Below are 21113 nucleotides of genomic sequence, written 5' to 3' on the forward strand. Positions count from 1 at the left end.
AAGCCGGTTCTTCTCTGGCATTGAGAGTCACTTAATCACTTAATTACTTAACTTCCCGTTAATCGTCGATTTGCTCGAGCTGGCACCAGTAATGTCTCCATTTGTCCCTGTCGCGTGCTAGTGTAGCCCAATGGCATCTGTTCGCTCCAGGAACACGAAGGGCCTCAAACCGATCGTTCATGATCTTGACGAAGAAGTCTGACCATCTGGTAGGTGGGCGGCCACGCAGTCTTTTGACATCCCGTGGAATCCAGTCGGTAACAGCTCTAGTCCAGCGGTTGTCTTTTAATCTCATTACGTGACCAGCCCATCTGATTTTTGACACCTAGGCAAATGAGACAGCATCCCTGATTCTTGATCGTCGACAGATGTCAGAACTCCGGATTCTTTCTCTCATTTGAGTGAAACGTGACATTCCAAGCATAGCTCTTTCTATTCTTCTTTGGGAGACCTGAATAGCGTTCTCATCCTGTTTGCGTAGGGCCCAGGTCTCTGAGGCATATGTTAATGCAGGAAGAACAGTAGAATCAAAGAGATGTGCCCAGAGCCGGAGGTTCTTCGTCCTCTTAGCTATTTCTTCGACGTTCTTGAAGGCGTTCCAAGCCGCTCTCTTCCTCCTGCGCAGCTCGGGTACCAGGTCATTTGTCATGTTGACCTCTCGACCTAGGTACACATAACTGTTGCATTCGGAGATGGTCGTTCCATTGAGAGCGAATGGGGTGTCAGGAACAAGGCTGTTTCTCATAAACATTGTCTTCGTAAGATTCAGCTGTAGTCCTACCTTTCCACACTCACGGTCAAAGTCAGTCAGCATTTGTGCCGCTTGGCTGATGTTTGGTGTTATTAAAACAATGTCATCAGCAAAGCGGAGGTGGTGTAGTTGCCGACCATCTATCTTCACTCCCATTCCTTCCCATTCTAGTCGTTGCATGATGTTCTCGAGGGTGGCACTGAAGAGTTTCGGTGAAATGGTATCACCCTGCCGCACCCCTCTCTTGACATCAAAGATCACTTCTTTGTAGAATGGTGAGATCCTGGTAGTGAATCCGCAATACAGCTCACGGAGGATCCTGATGTATTGGGCTTGAATGCCCTGATTGGCTAGGGCTTCAATGACCGCTTCCATCTCAACAGAATCAAAGGCCTTCTTTAAATCAATGAACGTTAAACAGAGCGGCATCTTGAACTCCCGAGAAACCTCAATGAGCTTGGTTATTGAGAGTATGAGCATTGAGAGTATGTGAACAATTCACTGGCTTCCTTTTGTACCCTTAACTTTCCCCTCAGTGTCTCTAATGTTCTTAAAAGTCCCCTTTTGCTGGAGCAATAGCACAGCAAGTAGGGTGTTTGCCTTGCACACAGCCAACCCGGGTTCAATTCCCAACATTCCATATTGTCCCCCGAGCACTGCCAGGAGTAATTCCTGAGTGCAGAGCCAGGAGTAACCGCTGTGCATCACCGGGTGCAACCCAAAAACCAAAATAATAATAATAATAATAATAATAATAATGCACTGTAGCACTGTCCTCCAGTTGTTTATCAATTTGCTCAAACAGGCACCAGTAATGTCTCCATTGTGAGACTAGTTGCCACTGTTTTTGGCACATCGAATATGTCACAGCAGCTTGCCAGGCTTTGCCATGTGGGCAGGATACTCTGGGTAGCTTGGTGGGCTCTCTGAGAGGGGCGGAGGAATCAAACCTGGGTCTGCCAAATGCAAGGCAAATGCCCTACCCACTGTGCTATGGCTCCAGCCCAGTAATAATAATAAATAAAATAAATAATAAAAGGCCTCTTTTTGCCGGATACAAACATATCCACCATCACCCTGCACAGTTCTTAGGCTGTGATTCTGGGGCCACAAGGGAGGCTCAGCCGAGAAGACCCAGCCAACTCTAATGGGGAGCTGGTTGGGAGAGAACGACCCAGAACAGATCCCTCTGCTCAGTAGATGACATCAGTTAATGATAAAGATACAAGGGAGAGAAAGGAATGGGGATTCCAGACAGACTTTCCCAGAGATGACAGAAAGGTCATGTTTCATGACCTGAGTGAAAGGAGGAAGCTTCTGCTGTCTTTGCTGCTGGGTAAACAGACACCCGTGGACATGAACCACATCCATGGAGCATTTATCTGAAAGGATGATCTTCCGGGTCATGTTTGGTGCAGGAGGAATGTCCTCTCTGCCTTTGTTTCTGCCTTGCCTTCATTCTGAAACACTTCTGAGCTGCCCACATGCAGGTGCCAGAACCAGGACCCCACACCTTACTCCTGGCCCAACTACAGTCGCGGTGTGATTAGTTCAAGCTCTGTGGAATAAGCCTAGAAAGGTGGGTGGGAGGGCAGCAGGCAGGGTGCCGTCAACACGCTTTCACCTAACACACACTGATCAAGCTCTCTGCACATTGACACTGAAAATCAAGGGCAGAAAATAAGACCGAACCTCTGTCTTCCTGGAACATACTTTCTAAAGGGGAGACAGACAACACGTGAAGAAATAGCAGATAGTTTGACTCAAGTGCCAAATGAAGGCTGGTAAGGAGGAAAGGGATAGGCTGTGGTAGGGATGGAGGGGGGAGGTAGCAGCAGAAGGGGAGCCAGGGCAAAGGCCAGGAGCAGGAGAGTGTTTGGCTAGTTACATGTCAGTGAGGTCAGTTTGCCCCAGAACACTGAGTAAGAACAGGGGGCTTTGGCAGAGCAGTGATGGGTATCAATAACATGAATGAATGAATGAATGAATGAATGAATGGCACCTCAGGAAAACCAGAATGTTAAAAAAGGTTGCAGTGCAAGGGAAAGGGTGGCATAAACTGAGAAGAGGACATTCTGGTGAAGGTGGGGGTGTGGTGTTGGAACAGTGATGATCACGATCATCCTGTTGATCGTCAATTGCCTCGAGCAGGCAACAGTAACGTCTTCTTCTTCCTAGCCCTGAGATTTTAAAAGAGCCATATTCAATGCTCTTTCAGGGTTAGGAGAATGAGACCCATCATTGTTACTGGTATTTGGAATATTGAGTACAACATGAGAAGCTTGCCAGACTCTGACGTGCGGGCAGGATACTTCCAGTAGCCTGCCAGGTTCTCCAAAGGAAAAACGAGATAATAAGGTGTCGCTTCCAGGAGCTGGGTTTTACAGTCTCTGCGTCTTGGCCGTTGATGGGCCCAATCTGGCGCTGGCAGCAGCTGGTGGGTGTGATGCCTACATACTGGAAGATGGGGATCTGGGTGGAGAAGGCCCAGTCCCAATCCGAGCAGGCTTGGAGATCTCAGCCCTGGGACCCGCATGCCTGGGTTCCTTGCCAGTTCCTTAATGCATGAGGCTTGTCCGGACATGTAGAGCGTGGTCTCAGCATGGCTGTGGCTGGTTCTGGAGGTCTTCGGCTGCTTGGGCTGTGCTGGGCGGGGGGAGGGAAACTCAACCCGCCTCCCTCCAAGGGGCCCCGGTGAGGACAGCCATTGTTGGAACAATGTACATATGAAACCATACCATGAATAGTATTGAAAATCATCATGTCTAAAATTATATAATATGTGTCTACATTCTTTTTGGATCATACTCAGTGGTCCACAGAAGTTATTCCTGGCTCTGTACTCAGGAATTACTCCGAGAGATGCTCAGGGGACCACGTGGGATGCCGGGAATTGAACCTGGGTCAGCTATATGCAAGGCAAACACCCTACTCACTGTACTACGGCTCCACCCCTCTAAACTATATATATTTAAATAAATTAAGCTAAATTAAACTTGAAAAAATATCAAACTGGGCCTGGATCAATAGTGGGTAGGGCATTTGCCTTGCACTTGACTGACACTGGTTCTACCCCCTGTGCCTCGTATGGTCCCCTGAGTCTGCCAGGAGTTATCCCTGAGTGGAAAACCAGGGTAACCGTGAGCACCACCAGGCATCTCCCCTCTTCATAAAAAGGGAGGGCATTAAAGACTTTAATCAAAGAGGAAGACCTTCAGTGTTGGGGTCTTCTCCTGGACTCTGTTCAGCAAGGGGCTGCCGCTCAGGGTCCTGAGAATAGGGAAGAGCTTCCCTCCAGCTAAAGGGAGGGGTCTGGGGAAAAGAGCAAACCTTGTCACTGCCTCCTCCAGGGAAAGAGAAATAAGCACATGAGCATGGTGGGGGTCCTGTCACCGTCACTGTCACTGTCCTCCTGTTGTTCATCGATTTGCTTGAGCGGGCCCAGTAACAGCTCTATTGTGACAATTGTTACTGTGTTTGGAATATCGAATACATCAAGGGTAGCTTGCCAGGATTTGCTGCAGGGGCGAGATGCTCTCGGTTGCTTGCAGGACTCTCCAAGAGGGGCGAAGGAATCAAACTCGGGTCGGCCATGTCGTCCGCTTGCAAGGCAAATGCCCTACCCGCTGTGCTATCGCTCCGAAAGCACTTTACTGAGAGCTATCAAGCCTTTATCTAGGTTGAGGAGGGTGGTGGGAGAGTGCAACTGGTCACGTACACAGGTGATCAGAACAAACAGGTTTTCTACAGATAGGGTCACATCTTCACAACACATTTGCCAGAAACATCATGTCCCCAGGTAACTGTGATATACATTGCAACAGATTTCCCTTCAAAGCAGACCAAAAGGTGTTTCTCTCCCAACACATCTGCCCACTGAGCCCAGGGATTAGTGTTACACTTCAAAGCAGAACAAAAGGGTCTTTTCTCCCAACACGTAAGCACCCAGTCCCAGCATGAGGAAACAAAAAGGACTTGATATGCAGTCCCAGTTCTGCCTTTCTATCTGAATGACCTTTGGCCATTCATTTCGGTCTCTTCAAGCCTCAGTTTCCTCATCTGTAGAAAGGGAATCACGTGCCTGCCAATCTCAGAGGGTCATGGTGGGGATAAAATGACAGAGCCCAGGTGAGAAGGTGAGAATGCTTCATCAACCTCACCTCTCATACAAACATAGGGGCTTATTGAAGCCCCAATATGCCGGAGACCTGGGGGTCCCTACTGGAGGACTCAGTTCAGATGCACTCATCCCCCCACACACACCCATCCACCTTTCTGGATAGTTCTTCCTCTTCTGTTCTTGGTGAATATTCTCAAAGAAAATCTCCTGCTTGCTCCCCAGCCTCTAGGTCCTGCCTGCATCATTCACAGAACATCCTCCTTACGCCATAGAAAATGGAGAGCTCAGTCCTTAGGGCAGAAGTGAAGTTCCTTGACCCTCTCTACCTACCCTGCCTCCACATTATACTTCGATAAGTCTGAACAAGCCCATCTCACCCTCCCAACCCTTCCTGGCTCCTGAGACTTCAGACAAATCCTTCTTTCATGCCACACAAATCCCCAACTCTTCAACCTCCCTTTTGCAAGCCTTGGGCTTCAAAGAACCTATTTTAATTTTCTAGATGGCACCCAGCCTCATGCATCCTCCTCTTTATATATATATATACACCATGTCCATCACCTAGAATGTTCTCTTCTATAGTGTGAATATCCATCTAACCTCCTGGAGTACTCCCATTCATCCTGCAAAACCCAAAATACATGTCTTTTGGCCAACACAAGCCTTCTGAGACATATGCTTTTTCTTTAACAGACCTCCCTCTCCGGTGCCCCACATAGATCTTGGGCACATGATTTCCTCTCATAATCCTGAGACCATGGTGCCACTTATGTGTCTATCCTGAACTAGCCCTGGGCCAAGCATGAACTCAGAGAGAGCCTCCAGGTCCTTGCTGCTTCCCCAGCAGAGAGTCTCAATGAGACTGTCACTGAGAGGAAGTGAAAAGCGCTCTGTGTGTGTGTGTGTGGGGGGGGGGGGGTGAGTGTCAAGGGAGGCAGGGATAGGCCACCTGCCCTGAAACAAGGAGACTAAAAGTGAACTCCCCAACCTGGACAAGTGTGTGCCCCTGGTCCTTCCTGCCTGCTTAATGTGCCGTATGTGGCTGCTCTGAAGGGAGATCAGATGTCCACCCTCGGAACTCAGTGAAGATTACAAATGACCACATTAGTGAGACAGGCATTTAGAAGCATACGTATTGACCCACGTAAGGAAAGCTCTAAATTTAGTGCCAAAGGCAGGGCCAGGGTGGCGGGGGAGTGGAGAAGAAAAAAAGAAAAATAAAATACAGAGGCCAATGAATTAGTAACCCCACAAATGGCTCACTTTGGGTAGGAAGCTGAATTCCATTTGCATGTCAGACGCGCGTAAGCTGGTACCTGATGTAAGACTAATTCTATTATTAAATTATCAACACTGATTTACTAAGAAATACGGTAGTGCCGGGAGCTATTTTTAACCTCCAGCCTCAGCCCCTCTCAGCAAACAAATCATCCTTTGAAGGACACTGCATTTGCAAAAGTGAATTAGGTGAATAAATATCCATCTATTCATGAAGTTTCTTTATTGAGAAATAAATAAATAAGGGCCCCTGAATGCCTCCATTGTCCCCCTGGCAGGCGGCCACCAGGATAACGGTTTCTGCTGAGAGTGGCAGGGAAGGCGGAAGGGGCCCGTGTGTGAAGCCGGGGTCAAGCGTGGGTGGGAACTCAGGGTTCCTGCCCAGGGTCTTGGCACTAGTGCTGTCTTCCATACCCACAGGCACGCACGTGGTAGGGCTCACACAGGCTCTGCCCTGGCCCCTGTACAACGTTGCTAGCTGGGGTCAGTTACAGTCGACCACTCTCTCTCGGTTGGTGGGCCAGTACTTAATCATTGTGCCTTGGTGTCCCTGCATAGAAAATGGGATAGCCCCTGCTACATTGCTGGTGGCTGGGAAGATTAAATGAGATGGTTTAACGTGTTTAGAAGGGTGGAAGGTGCACTGCAAAAGTCTAGCAACTTTCATTTATTCTTGCTGGTTCGGACCCCTTCCACTTAGTGAGGAGCTGAGCAGCAGGCTGAATAAGACACAAGTTGAAGCTTCTAAGACCTCCCCACATGGGTGCTGAGGGACTAGGAGCCTTGACGCAGCTTTCCAGAAATGGGGTTCCCTGTGTCGTTACCCTGCACCTCAGCAAAGGTGGCCAGCTTCAGAGTGGGGGCGGGGCAGCCTGTGACCAGGGACTGAACAAGGGATCGGGCAAACCCACACGTGGCAAAGGGCGCAGTAACCAAAATTGAGGCCAAAAGCAAACTGTGCCCTCAATCTTCCAATCTTGCAGAGAGGTAGGAAATAGTTTGGGTGTACCTTGGGAAAGAATGAGACTAAGACCACTCCTTGTATTTGCAGGAGGGATTTTGAGCTTTGCCTCACAAGCTCAGCCTCACTTTTGAGGTACTTGTTCTCTGGTGCCAATCACTTGTGCATGGACCTGTCAGAGGCTGCCATACCCCTCCTGGCCAGCCCTGCTAGGGGAGTGGAGAGCTTGGCTTCTGTCACTCTCAGTAAATTGTTTAGAGGAAGTGAGCAAGAAGTGGTAGAAGTTCCTGGGGTCTCTGCCCTTGGTGGAGATTTATTCTGGGTAAAGGTGGTCTGACTTTCCAATACTTACACACGGTCTGGCACATAGGTACCACCTGAATTATTGGATAATGGATAAACTGATGAAGAGTATATGAATGAATGGGTGGATGGATGGATGGATGGATGGATGGATGATGGGTAATTAATGGATTAATGATGGATAAATAAGCAAATGGATGACAATGTGTGGGTGGGTGGATGGGATAGATAGATGGGTAAATAAATGAATGAAGAATGGTGGATAGATAGTAATGGATTAATGGATGGATAAATAAGTGAGTAGATGACATGAGTGGATGGGTAGGTGAATAGAGGGATTGATGGATGACGGGTTGATAGATGTACAATGAATGATGGACAGTCAATGGGGTAGTGGATGGATGGATGGATGGGTGGGTGAATGGGTGGGAGGATGGATGGTAGATGGATGGACAGACGGATGGATGGATAGATGGAGAGAGGATGGAGGGGTGGGTAGATGAATGAATAAGTGTGTGAATAGATTTTCTAATTGGTATATGCTAGAGGTGCTGAGACAGCTGCTGTATGTATAGATACAGCATTTGAGTATGTATAGAAACGTGATTTGTATGTATAGAAACATGATTTGCTATAAGCCTTTCCATGTGCTGGTTCCTCCTTCAGTGGAATGATATCTCAGTTCTTCTCTGTTCCCCTCTTAGCTGTTGTCTTCCTAAAAGCAGAAGCCTCGTGTCTCTGTTCATCCTCATCCAACCCAGAAAACTGGGCTTGTGACTCTCTCCTTGGTGTGGTCTTCTCCTGATTCAGGTGACAAAGTGATCAGTGTCAATGGATAGACCCTCAGGATACCTTTGGGGAATGAAGAACCAGTATGTGCATTTTTCTGTGAGTTTCTCCAGCAAGCTTCGCGAAGAATGATGATTATAGCTTATGGCAGACCCAACTTGGGGACTCTACCCAGGAAGCCTTCCCAGGTCTACTTGCCTCCATATGGAGGCCGCCCTGACAGAGTGGCTCTCTATGAGGACCCTCTGTGGCCTCGCCACATCCCTGGGCATCGTTCTTATGCAGAGGATACCTGGTGTCCAGAGACGTGGACTTGAACTCTTCTCCACCCCTCCTTAGCTGTGGAACTGCAGCACAAGTCAGCTGACTTTAGAGTCTCGGCACTCCTTGGCACAGAGAGGGAAAGAATGACACCTGGATCCAGTAGGATGGCAGAAAGTTTTTGATGTGGTCCCACAGGTCCCAGACACATGCAGCAGGAACTGGAGATCAAGCAGGAGCCTGACCATCTGAGTCACCGTTTGGGTCATCAGACTGAAAGAGAAGCATGACCATGCACTCTGTCAGAGTGCTGGGTGCATGGAGCTCGACTTACTAGACTGGAAAAGGGAACCCATGGCCCAGCTAGGTCCAGTGGACTTGTCCCCTAAGAGTATTGGCTCTCAGCAGGACCAGGGTCTCCTGAGCCTGTTTCCTGGAGCTGGGTAAAGGCAGAGAAAGCCACTCTTCCGGAGACTCAGGGGCCTCCCCCCTGAAGCCCCAAGAAGCCCTCCTGGTGTCTCTGACCCTCCCCAGATCAGGTAGCGACCCCACGGAGGCCAAGAGGTCTGGGTCTGGAATGCATGCTCTCAGTGTAGTGCCTCGAGTGAGCTCCGCAGTGCTTAGCCCTTCCCCAGTGTTCCCCTCACCCTCCCAGGTCTTGGGAGCTCTAGCGGGGATTAGCTGGGTGTTCTTACTATGCATGGCGAGAGGCCTGAGCTACTGGGCTGTGCGCGTCAATTTGAAATCAGTCTGTGATGAAGCTGGGCATCAATGGGAGTTTGCATATTCATGCCGCAGAGCCCTGAGACTTAGTCACGGCTCTGAGCCCAATTATGCAGGGACTTATTAGCCTGGGAATCACAAGGGAGCCCCACCAGCTTTGCACAGGATCCCTGGAAACATCCCAGCCACATCCCCCTAAGAGAGACCAGGTGGGCCTTGCTTAGCTCCTAAGTCATCCTCTGCGGGAGGCAGGGAAAGTAAAGGCAGGTTCAGACTCTGTCATCTGACGGGGAAAATGGTCTCTCTCCTTCACCTGTGTGGAGCTGGTGTGTTATCTCTACACCTGGGCCCACGGAAACCAGTGGAGGCATATTTGGGACCTGCATGCTCTTGTTGGCTTCTAACCCATGGGTGGGTTTCCTCTATGCCATCTGTTGACACTGAAGTCCTGTCCCTTCTCATTTCAGACAGCCTCAGCTTGGTGGTTCCTGAACTGTGTCAGCTCAGCAGAGAACAGTCCCTAATACTATTCTCACAACCCCTCCCCTCTCCGGTCTCCTATACACACTAGCGCTCTCACACTATGTCATGGCATCTCATTCAGTCCTCCCAAACTCCCCTAGGGTGAGAGCACTGGCCCCATTTTACAGATGGGAAAAATGAAGCATGGCCAGTTTAGTATCTTCCAGAGTGTCACAGAGACAGTTTTGGGAATCGAATCCAAGTGCAAAAGCCCAAGTTGGATTCCACTGAATGGCCTAGAGAATTAACCAGATGGTAGAGATGGAAAATAAACTTTTTAAAGCAAATATTAAAATTATGACTTTTTTCCAAGGGAGGGGGATGCCACACCCACTGGTGCTCAGGGGTCACTCCTGGCAGGCTCAGGGGACCATATGTGGTACCCGGAATCAAACCTGGGTCAGCTGAGTACAAGACAAGCACCTTACCTGCTGCACTATCACTCTGGTCACTAACAAACTTTTAAAAGCGTTTCCCTTTAAATGAGTTAATGCCCACTAGCTCATTCATTCTTCCCACTAGTCACTGAGAAGTGGGTGACATTTTATGGCATAGGAAATGTTCTATGACAAATCTCCAGTAACTTGAAGAGATAAGACAGACAAGGTTTCAGATTTCAAGAAATATGACCTCTGAATCAGACATTCCCTAGATTCAAATTCCTGACACGTTCTTGCTGTGTGACCTTCAGTGAATCACCCACCTTCTCTGTGTTGAGTCTCAACCAACCCTCGGAGAGCGTTGTCATGATAATTTTGAGCTATTTCATTTGCTGGACCTGATGAGATTAAATGAGATAACACAGACAAAGGGCTCAATAAAAACAATGGTTGAAAGCGCTTTGTTTTCTCTTCCCACTCTGCTTCGTGACCGGCTTGCTTTTCAAGAGCTGGGCTATTTTGGTGCAATCAGTAGCTCCCCAGTGCTGTCTGGTTCCAGGGCACACTTCAGATGTCCAGCGTGGCCCGGCATCCCAGGAACTGCGTCATTCATTCCCGTTAGCTGGCTGGAGTCACTAAACAGCAGGACAGGACCATGCTTCCCTGCTCCTTCCCCTGGCCAGATCCAGCTGGGTGAAAGGCAGACAGCAGCACCCAAGCTGGAGCCACAGCAGAGGAAGGGAGAAGGGAGGGGACGCTCTTGAAAGCTCAGGCCAGAGGACCTGCACACACAGATGAGCAGCCAGACCAAGCCAGGTTCCTTCCTTCATGGAGCTCTGACCCAACAAAACTCGGCAGCTTCCTGGAGGAAGAAGCCACAGCTTCCAGTTTTCCACTGAGGCCCCAGTTTGGAAAGCTAAAGGAGAGACAGACAGACAGACAGACAGACACAGATGGACAGACAGAGAAGAAAAGCTGCAAGGTGGCCAGATAGTAGCACTGTAGCTCTGTCCTCTAGTTGTTCATCAATTTGCTCGAGCGGGCACCAGTAATGTCTCTATTGTGAGACTTGTTGTTACTTTTTTTGGCATACCGAATATACCAGGCTTTGCCGTGCAGGCTGGATACTCTTGGTAGCTTTCCAGGCTTTCTGAGAGGGACGGAGGAATGCCACCCGGGTCGGCTGCGTGCAAGGCAAACACCCTACCCACTGTGCTATCACTCCAGCCCAGGTTAAGGTACTTACTGGCATGTGGATGTGCCTTGTTCTGGTTTGAATTCCAGCACTGCATATAGTCCCCCAGTAACACTAGGCAGATCCCTGAGCACAGAGCTAGATGAGACCACTGGGCGTTGCCAGGGGTGGCCCCCAAGTCAAACCAACCAACCAACCAAACATAGCTGGAAGCAGCACAGGTAGCAGCTAAGGCCAATCCAAAATAGAGCCCAGTGTGGGTGGAGATCAACAAGGGACCCGTCCTATCACCTGCATGCACACATGCATAGATGCCTGCACATATACACATACATACACATGTGTACACACATACATGCATACATATATATATGCACAGACACCATGAACACATACCACATACATAAGCACACACACACACACAGAGATGCAGAAAGATGACCCCTCTTCTAGGGGGTCAGTGGGAGAGCTATGCTGGCCTGTCTGAAGTCATTCTCTTCTTTTCATTCACTCAGTCCCACAGAAGAGGCCATTGGAATAGAAAATACTCCATGAGGGCCAAGGAGATAGTACAGTGGTGAAGGTGCTTGCTTGCTACCCATTTTGATTGATGTCTTTCAGACCACATGATTCCCCCACCTTCCACCAGCACCCTTAAGCACAGAGACTGGAATAGTCCCAGAGCAACAACTGGTGTGGCCCAGGCACCCCCTCCCCTCTAAAAAAGAAAATATCTGAAGACATGGACAGCGAGAACAGAAGGAGGAGTGTTTGAAAAATCTGCAAATTGGATAAAGACATTGTTTCCTTTGCTTGGAAAAGAAGGTAGGATTTTCCTCTGTCGGCGGGGACGGCAGTGTGTTAGCCCAGGCGGAAGCAGAATGGTGGGGGCAGCTTCCAAGATTGGCAGTGGGGCTGTTTCACCAAGTGCAGCTCCTCAGGCACGGTAAGGGCCAGGCTCTTTGGGCAGAGAGGAAGAGGTTCAGCACAGTTTGTCCCGGAGAGAGGTCCAAGAGTGAGGATTGTGGGGAAGAACAGTGGTGAAACCGTGTTAGAGTTTCATAATCTTCGTGGACTAAGCCACGTATCTGTGCCTTCGAAAAGTCTGGAAGAACACAAACTAAGCTGTATCAGAAATTACCTCTGGGAACGGAGCCTGCATATGAAGAGTGGGGATTTTCAGTGTTCTGTTTTGTATTGCTCTATATTGTTTACGGTTTCTTTGCAAGCGCTTATGGCATCAACAATTTTTCAAAAGATGTTTTACATTTGGTGAAAATAAAAGCATCCTGACAGCAAAAGCACCGATGGAGGGATCCTTCTGGAAGTGAGGCTGTGGCCTGGGCAGTCTCTGGGGAGCTGAGGACTGTCCCAGAGGTTCTGTGAAGTCATCCCAGAGGTCTCACTGTAGCCTTGGCCATTCTTCGTCTCAACTAGAAGGACTGATGGTTCCTCCAGGTGAAACCAGGGCCTTGAAGGCTGACATTGGTGATTGTAGGCAGGTCCACCCCAACTCTCCCCAACCTTACAAATTCCATGAGGAGGTCAGGGAAGACCTGGTGCCAAGACCAAGTTCAGCTTGCTTGGAAGATTCCCTCTGATCCCAGTGCAAAGTCACGCACCCAAGTGGAAAGGATTTACACTTGCAAAGATGCAAGATGCATCCCCCCACTCCTCCCCTCTAGGACCCTCTGGTGCCTATATGCCATGTGTGCATTAATTTAATAAATATTAACCAGCCCCCACTGTGTGCCACATCCCCCGTCTAAGATGCGCCATGTTGTAGGAGGTTGTTTGGTGGGGACTTCGACAGCTTCTGGGTCCCCCAGGAAATGACAGTCCATGGGGATGACACACACCCAAACATGAGCCACAGCCTTGAGCAAGCACCAAGGTGGGGACCCTCAAGGTGCTGCAGACCATCAGGGTCAGGAAGAGAAGAACATGGACACCTGGGTGAAGATGGGGTGGGGTGAGGGCACGCTGGAAACCAAGTGGGGGGACTAACGCAGAGGACAGTCCGGTAGAGGGAACAGCATGACTGGTACATGGAACAGAGGGTGTGCGAGGGGAAGAATCCGGCACAGATTGATACAGCGTTGGGAGAAAGTGAGCAAGCAGGCAATCTCCATCATCTCTTGGATGTGGCTCTAGCCCCTGGGAGCACAACAGCAGACTGGCTTCTGCCATTGCAGCATCAGTGGGTTTTGTCGCCTTCAGGCCTCACCTTCTGACACGCCCCACATCTTCCCAACCACTGGACTCTGGTGTCAGCTATATTCCAGATGCAAAAAAAAGGGGAGGGGGTTGATGTAATAAGCACTGGCAAAGAAATGTAAATAATACAGAGCAATGCAAAGAAGTACACTGAACAATTCCCCCTATGTATACAAGCTCCATTCCCAGAGGTAATTTTTAAAAAAAAATTATTTTAATGAATCACCATGAGATGCAGTTACAGACTTAGAAACTTTCATGATTGTGTTCCAGCCAAACAATGTTCAAGCAGCCATCCCTCCACCAGTGCCCATTCTCCACCACCAATATTCCCAGTATCCCTTCCCCCACCCTATCCCTTCCCACCCCCTGCCTCTGTGGCAGGTACAGTTTAGTTTGTGTTAGTTTGCCTCAGTTCTGGCCCTCACCTTCAAGTAACTTCACCTCACCAAGAGTCCATTTCCTCCTCTGCAAAATGGGACTCCCAGTAAAACATCCCTCACAGGCAGTTGGAAGGAAGCAATTGTATCCATGCACTGATTTCTGGCACATTGGAAGGTTTTAGTAAAACTGCAGTTCCAGGGACCAGGGATGTGACTCAGCGGGACAGCTCTTCTCTTGCAGGTGTGAGGCCTGCATCCGATCCCTGGCATATTGTTCTGCCTGATTGTTCTTCTTCAGTAAACATCAAAATTAGAAGATAAATTCATGAGGTCTCATTACATTATTCTTTTTTTGTGGGGGGGACAGGGACGGGACCACACCTGGCTGTGCTCAGGGCTTACTCCTGGCTCTGAAATCAGGGATCACTCCTGGCGGGATTCAGGAGGCCATATGTAGTGCCAGGTTTGAACCATGGTCAGTATGCAAGACAAGTGCCTTCACACCTGTACCATCTCTCTACTTTTTAAATGTTTTTATAATTATTACAATTAAATTTCTAAAAACATTCTTCTTATATTATTTAATGCAATTGCTTTTTTTTTTTCATCCATGCTCTTTTAGGACAGTGAAGGGTATTAGCATATGGCAAGAACAGAAAATCAAAACATTCATCTAAAACTTCTCGGAGCCACCCACAGGCTCCTTTCTCCTGATATTCAGAGGGACCTGAAGGAGTCTCTGGCATCCATCCTGACCAGTGCTAATTCATGAGTTGGTTCTAAGGCCACCATCAGAGCTTCAAAGTCAAGTACAGCAAGGAAAAATGAAAGAAGAAATATGAGGAAAATAAGAATACTTTCATTTATTGTTTTCTTCTAAGAAAAAAGGGAATCAAGAATTACGAATACTTCAAATATAGATTGAAATATTTGCACCTAAAGAATGACGGTTGCAGACTAACCTCTGACTCATAGAGGATTTTCTCCATCAAGGCCTGACAGGGCTCCACCCTCTGAGTTCTTGACAGGAGGCTGACTTACCAGTATGAAATACTGGAAAACAGCACATGGGGGAAATATGTGGATTTGCCCTAGTTCTGCAATGCAGACGCTACCTTGAAGGTACAGATAATTAGATGTAGTAAAAATACAAAAAACAAAAAACAAAACAGAGATTCCTGAGGATGGATTGAAAGTGGATCACAAAAATAGTCAGAAGTCACACCGGGTGTGATCCCTCAGAAACCTGTGTGTGTCCAGACGGACTCAATGATCAATGAGGGAGGTGTGAGCCTCTGGTCTCCACAATGGGAAACCCACCCTCACCCCCCGCCCCGGTGGTTATCAGAGCTCCAGGTGTTACCCAGAGCTCTAGGTAGAAATGGGCCTTGTCTTAAGTGCCCACAAAAGAAGAAAAATGTAACTCCATTCCAAATTTTCAATGCCTCGCCCCTGCCTCAGGCAATCCTGAAAACAGTTGACCCACAGAGATGTGGGCTTTGGGAATGAAAAAAGGGTCATTTTTTTTCTCATCAGAAAAGTCATGTTCCTCAGCCAAAGCTTCCATCAGCAAGAAGCTTCCAGACCCACCATCCACCATCCACTGAGAGAGAGAGAAGGTAGAGAAGTTAGAGAAAAAAGTAGTCAGTGAATCCCAAGGAAGTTGTGACTGGAGACAGACTCATCCAAGGGGAGTATTGAGGTTTGTGACCTAGAGGTCCTGCTGGGCCAACCACACTGACCCAAACACCAAGATCTTGAGTCAAATTCTTTAAGCACGGAAGTCACACCCCCTCTGGGTCTCCTCTTAGAACCCTGGGAACTCTAGAAGTTGGAGGTGCCTCATTTGTTCAGTCAGGCAAGGGGTAGCCTGAAGGTGTGAGTTTTGCCAAAGTTCCAGCTTTGGCTTCTTATTTGGAGTGTATGTATAGGGGGTTGCTTCCAAGCAGTTTTCAGGAGCCCTAGGGGTTCCCGCCTACTGATATTCAGCACCCCAGTAGTGCTGGTGCTACTCAGGAGCCATCAAGGCTATCTATGGGGTCAGGAATGTGGTTCTGAGATAAATCCCAAGCCTCCCATGTGTGAGGGCCTGGGTTCTGTCCTCAGAAATTCAAGAAAGACAAAACGTTTAGCAAGGCTACACCTGGTGGTACTCAGGGAGCCAGTCAGTGCCAGGGGGAGAACTCGGAGCCTCTTGCCTGTGAGACGTGCCCTGCTCTCTGAACTATCTTGTCCCCGAGTACTCTGTCTCAGAAGCTTAGTGTATTTGCACAAGTTGGCTAGCGGCTCTGGGTCCTGTAGTTCTCAGGGTTCTCCTGCTTCCCGGGAGAAGCAAGTATGATTCTCCCAATCTAAGAACAAAATCAGAAAAAAAAACTGGCCCCCAAAGCAAGTGGGGAAATTGAAATAGCACCTTATAAATACCATTGATAAGAAATCCCTACACACCCAGAGTCTGCAATGGAGAAGTGACTGGGCCAGGGGTTTCTTGCACTCTCCAGGTACCCCAAGACTGATGACATCAAAGAGGCAATGATGGGTGGCCAGCATATACCACCCCCTCCACCTACCCACTTCCAAGGGAGTGCTTTGGAGAAGTCATGGGATCATGAAACTTGAGGGGCTTTAGGGGGGTCTGCCTGGAACAGGCAGAGAATGCAGGCACAGAGCTACTCCTGAGCTGGCCGTCCTCCCGCCCGCTGCCTCGTCAATCTGTCATCCATTCAGCAGCTGACACCTCTGGCAGAACCTCCCAGCAGCCTGGGCATTAGAATTGCAAGAAGCCCCCATTGCACAGGGGAATACAGATGGAGGAATCTCAGATTCAAATTCGTCTAAGTATTGTGAACAGCCAGGCCTGGGCAAGGCATTGCCACTGCCCTTCCGCCAAAGGGGAGTCGTGGGGGTTTTGTTAGAAGTACAAATTGCTTCTTAATGCGGAGGATAAAACCGGGCCTGGGCATCTCCTTAGAAATTCCTCCCGCTCCCCAGAAAGCCACCGCTGCATGTCAATTTTAATTTTTGAAATTTAAACCGAGGGCTTTGTGTCTAAGCTCCATCTCATCGGAGGAAGGGGAGGAATAAGTCAAAAAGGATTAGGGCCCCACGGGGGATTGCAGATCCATAGCAATTAGACTTCATTTGGGTCGCAGACATTTGGTTTTAATCGCATTTCTGGATGATACAATCGACAAGGCATCAGAAATTGATACGTATGCAACTGTAGATGGGGCCTGTCTCTGCCCGCCCCACTTCCCAGGGCTCAGCTGAGCTGGGTCTCCACCATCAAGAGGGGTGGGGTAGGTTGAGGATTTGGGGCTTGTTTCGACTCTGGAATTGGGGGGATGATATATATACATATACATATATATATATATATATGTTTTCCCTCCCACCCAAGCTCTCTGAGCACTTTTAACCCTGGACTAAAGCAAAGCAATCATTGCTAAAATTCAAGTGAATGACAATAAGACATTATTCAAATAAAATAAGAGCACAAAGAGGAATAGAGACAGCACAGGACTCCAGGCAGGGGCATAATTTTCTACTGAAAGGAACTCACAGCTCTCATCTTCCAGGAATGGAGGTTGAGCACAAGGCGACTTGGGGGCAGATGTACAGCCAGGAACAGAGTCATACAGCATAATGACAGGGACGGATGGATATATGTGTGTGCGTGGATATGACATGGTTTAGTGACACACATTCCATCCATCTGGTGTGTTTGTGGTGGGAGGGGGTGTTGTGTGTATGTCTCCAACTTTATAGTGATATTACAACCTCTGAGTATGCACATTTTCTTTCTTTAAAAAGCTGGTCAAAACAAACCACCAAGCACTCATCAGTTGTGAACCAGAAACTCTGTAGATAATCCACTGCTTATAGGAACTCTGACCTAATACTAAATACATACACACCAAAAAAAAAAGAAAGAAAGAAAAAATAGGAAAATGGATGCGGGGGGGGGGGGAGGGGGTTGTTCTTCCTTTCACGTATGTGAAAAAAAGCTCAAGGGAAGTCAAGAAAGGAGACCAAAGGAACAGATGGGGGTTCAGAGCAAGTGCCCACACCACCTTGCAGATTAATAGTGAGAGCCCTGAAAATGGGTTTCTCTCTTCAAGTAAGAAACGGAGTCAGTCTCGTTATACAACCGTGGCTGCATTCGGGGTTCCAGGTGAGCCACAGAACTGCCTTGGTTCCGCAGCCCTTGGAGAAGAGGTGGTCCTGGCTGTAACTGCCAGGATGTATACAGTGTGCTGTGGGTCTGAGCAGGGACTCTGACATTCCCCAGGGCAGCAGCCAAGAGGTCACTTGCCAAAACACCTCCTTCGTGCCTCCATCTTGCAGGGACCACTCCTCCACCCGTCCTTTCCCAGTAGCTCCTGCCCTTAGACCGTCCTCCACAGGCTTGGAGCCTGGAAATCTACCCTGTCCTCTCTCCACCTCCTGCTGGGTTCTTCTAGTGTTGGCCTGTGTCCCGAGGGAGAACCCCACCCCCACCCCCAACCCCCCACACACACACCAAGGGAGGAGTGCTCTACCCGACCTCTCATCTTTTGTACCTATCCCAGGGAGCAGACACAAGGCAGAGGCTGGCAAGCAAGCAGAGGGTCGTGGGGGTAGGGAGAGCCTGGAGGCCTGAGCAGGGGCCACACTCACAGACACATCTGAGCCCATAGTCTAGAAACGGAATTTAATGCATCGCGATGGGTCTGAGGTGGAGAGCGGTGGGGAGGCAAAGTTTCCTTTGCTGGGATTCTGCTGCAGGCAGGGTGGCGGCGGATGGAGGGAAATTCGCACAGGTAATTCAGATCACCAGGAGGATGCCCGGGCAGGGTGTGCTTGCTTTCAATGCCCACCTCCCTGGAGGAGCCCCCCCCCAAAAAAAAACACTCAGAGAAGAGGGACAGGAAGGAGGCAGGCGTCCTGTCCCGCCTGCCTTTTCAGTCTGATCGGTTTGGCAAAGTCAGCTCTGAGGTTGCTGAAGACGCTGCTGTCCGCAGGGTTCAGCTTCATGCTCCTGACGTGTGCCCCTCTCCCTCCTCCTCCTCCTCCTCCTCCTCCCCCCACCCGGGTTGGGGACAAGGACCAGGAGCACAGCCCTGAGCGCGGTGAGTCGCAGACACACTGAGGCCGGGGAGCAGAGCAAGGAGAGCAGCAGGGATGTCTTTTAACCCCCACGGAGATGTCCGGCAGCGGGGCGCAGGCGGAGCGACCCTCGCCAAAGAACAGCGCGCTCCCCGGCGGGCGCCCCTCCCCGCGCTCCGGGGCCCCCTAATCCGGGTACAGCAGGAAGCCGGAGAACGTGCTGTATTTGTTGTTGTTCCCTCCGTGCGCCTTCCCGCCATCCAGCTTCACGTACACCTCGTCCCCGGAGTCGAGGTGCAGCACCACACTGTTGCTGGCGTAATCGTAGTTCTGGTCTGCGTCCTGGGCGATGGCGCTGGCCCGGACCTGCAAACAGGTCGTGAGAGGCGGGGGTGGGCCGGGGCACATCTACCCGGGCCTGCCCAGCCCTCTCCTGGCGGCCCCCCTAGTCCACGCGCCCCGGCACGCGCGCTCTCCAACTTTCCCTGCCTTCTTCGCCCTCCCGCACTCCTAGGGCAAACCCGGGAAAGGGGCAGTCGGAGGCGCAGGGACAGGGACCCAGCGGGGTAGGACAGGGACGCAGAGCCGAGAGCAAAGGAGACAGGAGGGCCAAAGGGGGCAACTCGCGCACAAAGAGGGAGGGCGACGGAACGAGGTTTCAAGGCGCCCGGGGGGCTGCAGACGCCCCGCGCCCGCGCCGAGTGGGCGCCCGAGAGTGTGGTTTTGGGGGTGGGGGAGGAAGGGTGCAGCGGGTGGTCTCCGGGAGCGCGCGGCCCCACTCTCCAGCGCTACTTTCCGAGCGCGGCGAGCGGGGCGCGGTGGCGCGCACCCTCGGGCGCTCAGCCGGCGCTCGGGAGCCGGGAGGCTGAGCGCGCTTTCCCGGGCACCTGGGGGCACCTGGGGGGCGCGGGCCGGGGAGGAAGGGCGTGCGGGCTCGGCGGGGAAGACACTGACCTGCCCGTTCTTGCAGAGGTCCGCCCACATGCTGGTGCCGTCGCCGCCGCGCATCAGGATGTGGTAGGTGAAAAAGTAGATGCCGCGCACCTGGCAGCTGAACTTGCCGGTCGTGGGGTCGTAGTGGTTGCCCAGGTTGGTGACCACGTCGTCAAACTTGAGCACCTCGTAGCCCTCGTGGGGGCTCTTGAGGCCCACGTAGAAGGCGATCTTGGGGCCCCCGAAGGCGGCGCTCAGCGCGCCCGCCACTTCGGCCTCCGGGTCGCCGCCGCCCCCGGGTCCGCCGCCCGCCGCCCCGACCCCGCCCGCCGTGCCCGCCGTCAGCTGCAGCCCGGGCAGGCCGGGCCTCCCGGAGTCGCCCTTCTCGCCCGGGGGGCCCCGGGGTCCCGGCGGGCCCGGCTCCCCGGGGGGGCCGCGCGGTCCGGGCTTGCCGGGCCGGCCCGGGTCGCCCTTGGGTCCCGGGACGAACGGGGGCGGCGCGGGGGCGCTCAGGTCCTGCAGGACTTCCAGGGCCGCCGTGCCGGGTCCGGGCGGCGGCGCCTTGGCGCCCGCGGGGCCCCCGCCGGGCGCGGCGCCGTAGGGGTCGCAGATCATGCGGCAGGTGCCCATCATCTCGTAGTGCGCGGCGCCGGGGGGCGCCGCCTGCAGCAGCAGCGGCAGCGCGACGAGCAGCCCCAGCGCCATGGCCAGGACCACGCCGACGGCCGCCAGGCAGGCGCGCCGCCGCCGCCGCCACAGCCGGGAGGCGACCGCCACCAGCTCCGCCCGGGCGCCCGGGGAGGCGACGCTGGGGCGGCGCGGGCGGCCCCGCTCCCCGCGCGCGGGGCTCGGCTCCGCCGCGGGCCCGGGCCGCGCCCCCGACGTGGCGACCCCCGGCCGGGCCGCCCGCCGACGACTTCAGCGGGCCGCGCCGGGGCCCGCGCGCCGCTGCCCACCGCGCCGGAGCCGCCCGGGAGAGGCGCGGAGCCCCGCGCGCATGGCCGGGCGGGCGGGCGGCGCGCGCGGAGGGGCCGGCGGCCCGGGGAGCGCTGGCGGGCGCGGGGCGGCGGCGGGGCTCGGCGGGCTGGGGCGCGCGGCGAGTGCGCCCGGCTCCGCGGCGCGCTCTGCCCGGCTCTCCCGCGGCTGCCGGCTCCCGCGCGGTGGGGGGACCCGGCTGCCCTGACGTAAGGAGTCCGGGGCTGCGCGGCG

General features: G+C 51.9%; 1 protein-coding gene across 1 annotated transcript; it reads right to left on the reverse strand.

Annotated features, from left to right (window-relative positions):
• Positions 1–18930: 18930 nt before the first annotated feature.
• C1QL2 (complement C1q like 2) lies at positions 18931–20757 on the reverse strand. The gene is made up of 2 exons (XM_056117610.1): positions 19926–20757; positions 18931–19337 (listed from the first exon to the last, which is right to left on the reverse strand). Exons 1-2 carry the CDS (start codon positions 20607–20609, stop codon positions 19158–19160), a joined length of 864 nt encoding a protein of 287 aa, XP_055973585.1. The 5' UTR covers positions 20610–20757; the 3' UTR covers positions 18931–19157.
• Between the last annotated feature and the right edge of the window lie 356 nt (positions 20758–21113).

Source organism: Sorex fumeus, unplaced genomic scaffold (assembly GCF_029834395.1).
Source record: "Sorex fumeus unplaced genomic scaffold, SorFum_2.1 ptg000035l, whole genome shotgun sequence".
Taxonomy (NCBI): domain Eukaryota; kingdom Metazoa; phylum Chordata; class Mammalia; order Eulipotyphla; family Soricidae; genus Sorex; species Sorex fumeus.

Excerpts from the sequence above, each read along its gene's own strand:
- C1QL2 (XM_056117610.1), bottom strand. The coding sequence starts at position 20,609 with ATGGCGCTGGGGCTGCTCGTCGCGCTGCCGCTGCTGCTGCAGGCGGCG. Across the intron at positions 19,338-19,925 it reads ACCTCTGCAAGAACGGGCAG|GTCCGGGCCAGCGCCATCGC; the intron begins GTCAGTGTCTTC and ends ACCTGTTTGCAG.